Here is a 12,233-nt window from a genome sequence, read left to right as displayed (position 1 = left end):
AGAAAAAGTGTAGCACTGGTGTAGTGCAATTGGCAAAAACGAACGGTTTCAGTGCAGCTTTCGCTACACCAGTGTAGTGCAATTTAAAAACGAAAACGACATAAGTAACCATTTGCATTATATCATTGCACATTGACAACTTTAGTCTAACATCGTTAATGTAGAAGCACATTCATTCAACATGTTTTACAGTAGCATACATTAAATTTGCATTCAAAATATTATGAAGCATTGTCTTACAACAGCTTTTTGTCATGCTAAATTGGCTTTCAATGCTATATAGTATTGCAGTCAAACTTTACTGGTAACAGTGCATAGAAATTGAATTGCTACATTAAATCAATGCAATAGCATTGGAAAAAATTGAAAAATTCTTAATCCACGATAGTGGTGTAATGCCTTTCTCATATTACTTATATTGTCAAAAACATCACTAGAAGATTCTGTCAAGTATCTCTTTTTGAAACTTGAATACAATCAAAAACTTTCTTCGGTATAAACTCCCATCACCTTTTCAATTTGTGAACAGCTATGTCAAGTTAATAAAGATTTAAATGTGGCAACCCTGCACGCTATACAAAACTGAACAAAGCACGCTGTGTGCTAGGCGGGTTCGTTTTCTTCTTCTTCCATACCAGCACACACCGATGCGTACCGATTTTGTATCTTTTTGTATGACAGTTTGAAATTTTTGATACTCATTGCCCTATAATTTCGGAACCTGAAGTCGGATCTGGATGAAATTAAACAGTATCTTTTAAGCCACTGAGAGCTTTAATTGAATCATGATTTGTGAAAATCGGCTTAACCATTGCTAAGAAATCGAAATGAGTTCCGTTTTTGGAGCTTTTCTTCACTATTACTGGTGCGTTCGGAAGCGGAAACCGGGCACTAGTAGTCCAAAGACAGATTTATATATCCACCAACTAACAAGGTCTACCAACTAGATGTATTTATCTGTAAATTTTATGAAAATGTGCACCTCGCTTCGCTATCGCTTGTGGAAAAATACTCATGAAATTGAAAATTTTCACTAATTGCACTGTAATACCGGAACCGGAAGTCGGATCTGGAACAACTGTTCGGGAACTTTTTAAAGAATTTTAAGACCTTGCATTTGCATCTTAGTTTGTAAAAATCATTTGAGAAACTTCCGAGAAAATTGAATGCGCACTATGGGACTATAAGACCTTTCATTTGAATCTAAGTTTGTGAAAATCTTCATCTCTGAGAAAAGTGAATGACATTTATTTTCATTTTTTTGGTGCATATCACCCTGTAGCTCTGAAACCGGAACACGGATCGGGATAAAATTCAATAGCGATCTATGGGACCATAAGACCTCTTATTTGAATCTGAGTTTGTGGAAATCGATTCAGCCATCTCTTAGAAAACCGAGTGACATTATTTGTCACATACACACACACACATACATACATACACACACATACATACACACAAACATACACAGACATTTGCTCAGTTCGTCGAGCTGAGTCGAATGGTATATGACATTCGGCCCTCCGGACCTCGGTTCAAAAGTCGGTTTGCATAGTGATTGTATAGCCTTTTTATATGAGAAAGACAAAAAATATACAAAGCTAAATGTTCGATCATAAAAAACACATGTAATGGAGGCAAAAATATGTCCCGTTCTTTTTTTTTTAGTTCACATAACATATTTTATTTCACAAATTTCAAATTATTTTTCGAGTTTTTCAATGAATTGCTGATGTTTCATAACATCTTAAGTTACAAGTCCTACATACATTACATAAACAAATATAAAGCAGACATACGACTTATCGTGCACTCGTGTCTTATATCTGTCTTGCGTGCACTCGCAGTGTATATAAATGGTTTGATTCTTATTTGGAATGCAATGATTAAATCGATAAAGACGAATTATATACCATATTTCAGCATTATGAATACAATTAACATATTATACACATATAATCTTTTATTAGTCGATTAAGTGCCCATTTCTACTTTTTTTATTTACAATATAAAAGTTTATAGAGAGTCGCACTGAAGTTATATAAGGTGGAATTAATGTAGGAATTAATGCGTTGTGGCTACTTGGGCATATCCGCTTAATAAATAAATTGTCCCATATAAATCCATACAGTGGCACTTGGAAGCCGAGTGCAAATTATATTCGGAGACTGTAGAATTCTGTGCGAGTGGAATTTTGCGTCATTCAAAAAGATAATAATAATCAGTTATGAATTGTATCGTTTGTAGAAATATGTCACATGTGAAATTCATAATTGCATTCTGCGTATGAACAATCTAATTTCGGTTACAGCTAACTTACTGATCGAAATCTCGGCAAAAGCATTTGCTGATTTTGGAATATTATTTATTTACTGTATAGTTCAGTAAAATATTATGATAAACTTCGTCGAAGAAATGTCGAAAAATCGGAAAATTATTTAAATGATTCTTGGAGAAGAGCAATTATATTACTGAAAAATCGGTGAAAAATCGTGTTGCCGATCTAATTCGGCAACTATTTTGAAACTTTTTGTAGCCTTAAAGCAAATGTTTATGTTCTAGATATTCGGCACTTCTCGTCGCGTGCTCTTTGATTTGCATTCTTTACCGCTTGAGCGTCATTCGGGGGCAGTGCAACCGACTGGAATGTTGACTGTGTTTGCCATGGTAATCGGAAAGCTCGCAATTTTCAATGAACCATTTTTTGTTTAAGAAATCTGATAATGCAGTTGTGCTTTACCTTTTAAAAAACCAACAACATGCATTCGGATATTTGAATGGAAGCACAGTTAAATGCAGTAACTGTAATCCAAGCTGTTTTGAATTTTGCATTCAATAAAACTGGTGCATGGACAAATTTGCTGACGAGTTCATAAAAACACTAATCATTAATAATCAAAATATTAAGGATCAAATCCAATCAAGTATGAATTTCTTCATACTTGTGCAATGATATCTCTTACATTCATTTGCTGCAGAATTGATTTAATTATAAAGGTATTTAAGGCATTTACCTTTCGCGCATAAATTGCTGTGATGTGACCACTAATAGTGCTCCTTTCTGCTGATTCATTAAGTTAAGCTAACGTATGATGATGGGGCTGCTAAATGTGAGTTATCGCGAACTGTCACTTGAAAATATTGCCCTGGTTTTGTAATCCGCAATGCATTGGTGAAGCATGCAACAAAGTTTCTTTAACGCCCTCGGCAAAAACAACCTCTCAATGTAAGTGATATGTTTTTAATTTTAAATCTACAGTAAAATTTATAGGTACCATTAGAAAACCAGTTGATATAAGTTAACATTTATGAGACGATATGATACTTGCTCATAGCTGCCAATATAACGACACACAGCTTGCCGCATACACTTCAGTCATCGTCAGGATCGGAAGGCGATTGAATTCGTGCTGCAATTGAAAAACAACTAATCGTAATTTGCGTCACCTGCTAGACTCACCTTTTTCCCGGAGCAACGAAGCACAGCACAACACCATCCGATTCGTGGGGTGGCAAAAAAAATAACACCATCAAGGTTTACCGCAAGAAATTTGTTATGCCCAGCTAGCTTTGATTTCCGAAGTACGACGACGGCCTCATCACTGCTGCTGACTGATGAAATGAAATGGTTTGCGTGATACGAGCGTGTCGTCTCAGTAGCCAGGCTCGGTTTGCTAACAATGTCCGTTGCGAAGAATGTGGGGCGGTTTCACTATTTACTATCAACAGCCGGTTGGTTTATTGACTGCATGACTTATGCATCTACCTACCGACCAGCCGATGCGAGTCGATAGGCGATTTCAATTGCGACCGGATTCAACCATGTGAAAGATGTTGGTTTAAAACGAAACGGCAGCCACCAGCAGCGACACTAAGGTATTGATTAGTTGACCTGTTTGACAGATGGAGATATTTGTTTCAGGCTCGTTATTAATCGTGCTGGTAAAAACCGGAAAGATTTTGTTTGGGATAGGTCATAGGCAATATAAATCAATCGAATTAAAATAGGTTCTTCATTGTTTTAGATTTTTACTTCTTTAAGTTGATTCTTTGCTTGGTTGAAATTTAAAACAATTAATTTATGATATAGGGACCAACGTATATCAAACCGTAGTAACAGAAGTCCTATAATTATTTTTATAGATCACTGTTTATTTTCAGGTTTCAACGAAATTTTTTAAATTTTGTTTTGAGTTTGTCATTCGTAAACCCCTCGGGGAAACACACCTACCGCTTTGCCAGAATCTCGAATGGAAGCAACAGAGCACAACTTTTCAGATATGAAATACTTTGCTTTTATTTATATGAAGTGTCTAATTTTATAAGTCCTATCAAAAACTAATAATAATTTTTCCATAATTTTTTTGAGATGGAAAGTTCTTCGACACTTTCGCCAATTAACGCTCTCTTTTAACAAGTCTTATTGGCACTGTGGCCACAGTTCATCTTTCCTGTATTTTTTCTGAATAAAGAAGTCTTTCGTCACAGTTAAATTTGAAAATTTGACGTAGAGCCGTCTTGAGCTAGTTTTAAATATAATCAGTATCTAACGAAGAAAACAGAATGGAACATTGACTTGCTAATGCAATCATGTAATGAAAACCACGAAAATGTTACTGCAGAAACGGGACTCAAACCCGTGGCTAACTCCTAACCGGGGAAATTGCTTCACCAATTAAACTAACCTGCATATATAGATATAGGACTGTAAGTGGATGCCGTGGTGTCCAGGTACAGCCAAGCATGTTTGGTTCTTCTAATCACCCGTGGCCAATCTGTTTCCAAAATTTCCAATCTGTTTTCCCCGTTAGATATTGATTATACACTGAAGTTTTTTTTATGCGAGTTTACGTACCGCATAAAAAAAACCGCATAACTCTGAAACTTTGCAAAAGAAACCGCATAATTCTGAACTCTGAAAATTCGCATAAAAAAAGCTGCATAACTTTGATACTTCGCATAAAAAACCGCATAACTCTGAAACTTCGCATAAAAAAACCGCATGAAAGAAAACCACATAACTCTGAACATTCGCATAAAAAAGTCGCATAAAAAACCGCACAAAAAAAGACCTTTGTGTATTCCATTAGAAGTCGGATCAGGATGAAATTGCACAGTATATATAAAGACAACGAGAACTTTAGTTTGAATTATGATTTGTGAAAATCGGCTTAACCGTTGCTGAGAAATCGAAGTGAGTTCCGTTTTTGGAGATTTTCTTCACTAAACTATTATTATTGAAGAATTTCAAGACCTTTTATTTGCTTCTTAGTTTGTGAAAATCGGTTAAGAAATTTCCGAGAAAATTGAGTGCACATTTTTTAATAAGTTTGAATATATTTCATTGTAATTCCGGAACCGGAAGTTGGATCCAATAAGATTTTTAAAAAATTGGATGAAACCATAAGACATTTCATTTGAATCTAAGTTTGTGAAAATCGGTTCAGCCATCTTTGAGAAACGTGTGTGACTATTTTGTCGTGAATACGACTTACTTTACTATGGGGTGCCTTTCCAGAATTTACCCTCTGAGAAAGTGATAAGTTTTTGATCGTGAATATTTTTTGTTGTATCTAACGTATCAACATAATTTTTGCAACATGCCATCAAAAATATGATCAGCAATTTATGATAACATTTTTCTCGTACCCAGTTTGTATAAAAGGCTAACACTTCATATATTTCGTTCATTCTAGCCCCTGCGCAGCTGAAGGTGCAGGAAGTAAAACAAGTGCATCTTTCCGGTTGATTTAGGTCCAGAGCTCAGTTCCAATTCTATAACTATCAAGAATTCAGTTCAATATTGAATCGATTGGGGGACGTTCGCCGAACCAGTTTCGCTTCAAACAAGAGCGTTTGCGTTATCCTGGTGCTGGTCGTTTGCATTGTGGCAAAATACAACGAAAATGTACAAAATCAGCTCTTCTAATTGATGCTTCATTTATTCCTGCCTACATAGTTGACTCGTTCAGTAAACATCAGAATCCAATTCTAGGGTTTAGTTCTGAAATTCAGTTTCAGAATCCAATACCTAATACTTTTTGTTTGTTTCAATTATAGAGGCTTTAACATCTTGAGGTCATTCGCCTCTTCGGACCAGAAAATCTTTCTGGCTCTATATGCGGGGTTGGGAAACGAACCCAGGTGGGCTGCGTGATATGCATCGACTATCCCATCACACTATACCCGTCCCCTGATATTTTTTTCAATTCCAGAAACCAGATTTAAAATGTGGTTCCTCGCCCAGAATCCAAGGTCAATCCATAATTCTGGAGCTGAAACCGAAAAACTCGAGACTTTTTAACCGAGTTTTGAATCTGAGATCAGGATTAATTCGAGATCTGTACCTTGGATGTGAATTCTTAAACTGAATTCTGGAACTGAAATGTCAGATCAGAAAATCCAAAATCCGAAATCCAGGAACAGATTTCAAATTAAATTGTATTTCATTAATTGAGTTCTAAATTGTATTCCAGAGTCCAGGTTCGGAGCTCTACACCAAAATACAAGTCAAGAATTTGGTCACTAATTTGTGATTAGAGCGTTTAGTAGAATAATTTCACTGGAATAATATTTTAACACCATTCAATTCTAATATATATAGTGATATTGCATGATGGTAAAATATTATTCTACTCGAATTTGGTTCCAAAGTTCAGTTGTACAATTCTACAAGTGTTACTGAATTTAGGAACTAGATTCGGAAGATCTTTGAATTACATTCTGGATCTTCTGAGCTGAATTGTCGATCCGAATTTGAAAACGAAATCCTGGACCGAAATTCAGTAACTAAAATTCAGCTGCGAATCAGAATCCAGGTCCAGAGTTTAGTGCTTGATTCAGAGTTCAAAACCGAAAAAGAATCCTGGTCTCGAATGACGAGTTTAACTGTTCAGAACTCAGTTACCGAGTTCAGGTTCAGAATTCAATACCCGAGCATCCCAATTGAGTTTCAGATATCAATTCTAGCATTCGAATAAAAAAATCGGTTCCTGAATTTCAGTTAAAAAATTCAGAATCGTTAACGTCAGATAGACTGACTTCGTATTCACGTCATCCAGTTATGTCGCTGACATTACCCACCCGCCTTGTTTTCCTCTTTTTGGTGCATATCACCCTGTAATTTCGGAACCGGAAGTCGGATACAAATGAATCTCTGGAACTTTGTATGGGACCTTAAGACAAGTCATATGAATCTAAGTTTGTGAAAATCGTTTCAGCCATCTCTGAGAAAATTGAGTGACATTATTTGTCACATACACACATACATACATACACACAGATATTTTGTGATTTTGACGAACTGAGTCGAATGCTATATGAAACTCGGCCCCCGGGCCTCGGTTGTAAAGTCGGGTTTCACAGTGATTGCATAGCCTCAAGTGACAATTTTTTCTTTGAAAATCAAAAAAAAAATCCAAGAAAACAATTACGGCAAAGCTACTTGGTCTAGTTTTCCTTTCTCCGAATAACATGGAAAAAGATATCTGGCTGCATATGCAATGAGAAACGAAGACTGTAGATGTTTTCACAGAGAACAGACATCCAAGTGGAGATTACAATATGTGTAAGAAATTCAACGGTTGATTTAAAAAGTAATCACAAAGCATCAATTCTCCTGTAGAGATGCTTCGAGCAGCTCAGTAATTCCTTATGGGTTCTTGCGTTCGAGCTTTCAAACAATGGTCATTCATGCGTGCAAAGTCGTGCGCAGAAGTGATTTTTAACGGATTTTTACAGCTTTTTTGAAAAAGTTTGTACTAGCTTGGATGTCTGTTCTCTGTGATGTTATTTTTTTCAAGCTAAAAAACTTTTTGGTATTCCGGATCAATACATTCTTAGGCTGTTTCGAGAGACTGTCTTATTCACTAAATCTTCCAAATAACTCCACAGATTCTCAATTGGATCAGGAAATCAGGGGATTGCAGAGGCCAATCGAGCGTTTTGATTCGGTCTTTCTTGAAAAATCTCAATCACTTTCTTCACGGTTTGACATAGACAACTCCAAATTTCCGCAGAACAAGTCAATGTAGGTATCTGCAGCAGAGTTGCCATTTGAAAATCTGTGTTTCAACTTGTAAAATCTGTGTTACTTATTTTCGATTATAATCTGTAAAAATCTGTGAAAAACATTTTAAAAACATCTGCCATTTTTATGAACTATTCATGAAAATCTGTAGAAATCTGTGAATTTTCATAAAATCTGTGTTCTGTGACACATAATCTGTATAACAAAATAGGCAAAAATATCTGTGGTTTTACAGAAAAATCTGTGAATATGGTAACTCTGATCTGCAGTCATGATCCTTTTGATATTTACCAAACTTTCACTTCTAGACCACGTGGAAGCTTCCCTGATCAAGATATTCCTACTTTATCGAGCACTGTTTTGTTCGGAAAGCTCAATCAAACTGACTTTTTAATTGTTTATCTCGATACTCAACCACTATTATACTAATTATACTTTATAAGGTACTCCGGAGCTCAACGAATTGTCAGAAAAGACTCGAGTCATTCGATGACTTCTCCGAAATAAATCGAAAACGATCATCAAGTAGCTTAAGTCCGATCGGTTTACATTTGTCATGTCATTTTGTGTCTTTCGATAACTTTTCTCTCAGCTACACCAAAAAGAATAGCAAAATCAACAAAAAATACTTCCTAAACCAAACTTTAATCTTCAACCGATTCAACAGATTTTCTTAGAACAACCTGTTTCAATTGCAGATTACGATCATGGAATACAGACATACTGACGCTTTCCTTTTTTTCTTACTTCCAGGAATTCCTGCAACGCTCAACTACATCGATATGAATCAAACACCGTCGGGTTCACCGCCACTGATTCCGTACCCGGACTGGGCGAGTAACGTCGCCGGGGATTGCGAGAATGGCCTCAACACAGTTTATCGTATCAAAGCAGACAAATGTGATCGCCTGTGGCTTCTGGATACCGGAACCGTTGGCATTGGCAACACCACACAGCAGCTCTGTCCGTACGCTTTGAATATCATTGATCTGAAAACTAATCGCCGTCTTCGTCGCTATGAACTTCGCGCGGAGGACACCAATCCCAACACTTTTATAGCCAATATTGCGATTGACATGGGCCGTAGCTGCGAAGATACATTTGCGTATATGTCCGATGAGCTTGGCTACGGATTGATTGCTTATTCGTTCGAACAGAACAAGTCCTGGAGATTCGCTCACAGTTTCTTCTTCCCGGATCCTCTACGGGGAGATTTCAACATCGCCGGTTTGAACTTCCAGTGGGGTGAAGAAGGAATCTTCGGAATGTCTCTATCACCACTGCAAGCTGATGGGTTCCGAACAATGTATTTCTCTCCATTAGCGAGTCACCGTGAATTTATGGTGTCCACCAAGACGCTTCGGGACGAAAGCCGTGTAGAGGAAAGTTTCCATGATTTTCAATATCTCAAAGAACGTGGCCCAGATGCTCACACAACATCGCGCGTCATGAGCGAAAATGGTCTTCAGCTGTTCAATTTGATTGATCAGAATGCGGTTGGTTGTTGGCACTCGTCTCTGCCATACAGTCCGGAATACCATGGAGTGGTGGATCGAGATGATGTTGAATTAGTGTTCCCAGCTGATGTCAAGATCGATGAGCAAGAAACCGTTTGGGTTATTTCTGACCGGATGCCAGTCTTCCTTATTACCGAGCTGGATTACAGTGACATCAACTTCCGAATTTTCAGTGCTCCACTTAGCACCCTAGTGTCGGGAACCGTATGCGATACTCAACCCACTTTTGGTCCAGGTGCGGTACAGCCCAAGTTTGGTGGTTCTGATTCGTCCGATACTTCTTTAGTTCAAACATCGTATACACAACCTATCAGTTACACTCCAACGAGCTATACTCCCACCCCAATCAGTCCTGAAACCTACTCCACAGTGGCCATCGAAACTCCGTCCTCGCACATGTATTCCTCTCAGCAGTACCCAACGACTGCCAAGGACTATCAATACAACAAGTACCATAACGTGCACTACCATGCCCACGGAAATGGACACGCTGCGGGGTACCACCATCAGCACTACCACGGAGGGGATCATGATCACTCGGGCTACTATCCTGGACATCGCTACTGGGGCAGTTCGGGTGGCAAAAAGCAGGAATCGCTGAAACAATACTTCTACTACAAGTAACTTTCGACACTGTAAATAACTTAAATAGATAAAATGCCGTAGTTCATCTTCGGCTACTGTGTGAAATAGATAAATTATTTGTAAAGCAGATAGTCTTAATAATATTAACAGTAGGAAAAGTGAAATTTAAATAAATCAAAACATTTAAAATAGAAACAAGCACCGGTACTTTCTTACTTCTAACAAGGACCAGACCTATATAAGATTTTTTTATACAAAAATTACTCTCTGTTGTAAGCTTGCTGTTGCTTGATGATCGGATATGTTAATGAGAAGATCAGGATCTCCTGTAACAATCGGTCGAATGTTTACCTATAAACTAAAGTTCAGATTACACTATTTAGCGACCTATAGATCACCGTTAAATTGACAAAAATCCAGAATGCCGTTCCAGAGTAAGAAGAGAAGAATTGTAGCGTGAACTACGGTGTTACGAAACTGTCTGCTGTATCGTTTCCAAGATCTACGAACAAGTGCCTTAAGCACCACCTCTTACGAGGACCACTTGTCACCTTCAAGGTTGTCCGACTAGAAACTCCGCCTCAGAGCGGGTCAGATTAAAATAATCTTGGGGAAACGAAACGGAAGACGCAAACGTCAAAGGGTACTCCGTGCCAAAAGGTCGATCCCTAATAATCACCTAACGAATTCGCGAATAGACAACCGATTTCTCCAATCAACTCGCAGATTCCTCACTGGCAGAATCCCTAAAAATAACCAAATAATAGCCAGCGAAGAAACCAGAGTGGGGACTGTTTTCCCAAGCAGTCCAACCCAGAGTACAAAAACACCAAAACTACAAACGAGACGACCGCGAAACAGAGACCCTTTAAAGAAACAAAACTACCGGTATATTACTTCAAATGACAATACATAATCTTAAGAAACGTGAATCACTATCGAACATTTATTCGACCAACAAACACCTAACGGTTTCTATTTTAATTCGAACATTATTCGAATTTCCTAACCACTAAACTATATTCGAACATTAATTCGACACACTACATAAATATATTATCCTAACTTACTCCTAATTACATCTCCTATATACAAAAATTACATTTTATTTCCCAGTTCAGGGCCCTAGCAAGTGCGGGTGGAAATTCTGGACTGTACTATAATTTCAGAGCTTTTATATCACCCTGCGCAGGGATTTAGGCGTTTACTCACTCTTATCAGTCGACCAGCCTTCTTTCTGCTACCTGTTACGTGGTATTGCTGCGCACGGTGCTAATTCCGCGCAGATGTGTCGCTGTCGATATTTGCGCTTCCTAGCGCAGGTTCTCCGGGTGAGGTCCTCGGGTTGAAGGGTAACTGCTGGTAGTGTTGGACCTCAAAACAGCATACCAGCAACAAAAAACGGAGCAGAGTCCGGCACGCGGCGAATTTGCGATGGCCGCAGATGACACGTGGAGTCGCTGTGTCCTTCGTTTTGATGGCAACGAACAATACGGTCACGAGAAGATGAATCAGACGTGGAGACAGGAGGACGGATGAACTTTGCTGGCGGTGCGGTTGTAGCTTCACCAAGCGCAAAATCTAAAATTAAAAGCCGTCGTACGGCTGATCGACATTGTAAGCTATTGTCTACACGCCGTACGTTAACCTTTTTATTACCTTTTGATGGTCTTCGCACTTGCACTCAAAGTCTCCGCACTTTCAACTATCTCCTAACTGCGCTAACACCTATTTAAAGTAAACTCTGTAACTTTGCCTGCTTTAAAAAAGTCTCATGTTATGTTTCGAACACGAACTACACAAATTTAACCACTCTGATCTCTTCCACTGATCAAATTGAAATGATTGATCCGAGAAACTGTTAATCCTCAGATACGAGATTTTGGATTTAAGAAACCGGAAATCGCATTACGAACTCATATTGGACTACTCGGAATCGAACCGAATTCCCGTTTTCCCTTTAGTAGTCCACATCTAACCGTCTCATATCCCCCAAAATGAACTTCGGGCCAATATTTGAATATCAAGAACATGAAAAGTAAGTCGCATCGTTGCTGCGCGAGTCCAAAGGTCACGATACAGCAAAGAGATACAGAATTGGA

At 38.1% G+C, this 12,233-nt stretch overlaps 1 protein-coding gene across 1 annotated transcript in view; it reads left to right on the top strand.

Moving 5' to 3' along the window:
• The window catches only part of LOC131425278 (protein yellow), a 45,539-nt gene extending 35,209 nt beyond the window's left edge, over positions 1–10,330 (top strand). Inside the window, exon 2 of the mRNA XM_058587037.1 lies at positions 8,783–10,330. Coding sequence (XP_058443020.1) covers positions 8,783–10,170 — 1,388 coding nt within the window. The 3' untranslated portion in view covers positions 10,171–10,330. The remainder of the gene's footprint in view (positions 1–8,782) is intronic.
• The last annotated feature ends 1,903 nt before the right edge of the window (positions 10,331–12,233 follow it).

The sequence above is a fragment of the Malaya genurostris genome, chromosome 1 (assembly GCF_030247185.1).
Source record: "Malaya genurostris strain Urasoe2022 chromosome 1, Malgen_1.1, whole genome shotgun sequence".
In the NCBI taxonomy this organism is placed as follows: Eukaryota; Metazoa; Arthropoda; class Insecta; order Diptera; family Culicidae; genus Malaya; species Malaya genurostris.
This window is presented reverse-complemented; position numbering and strand designations above follow the sequence as displayed.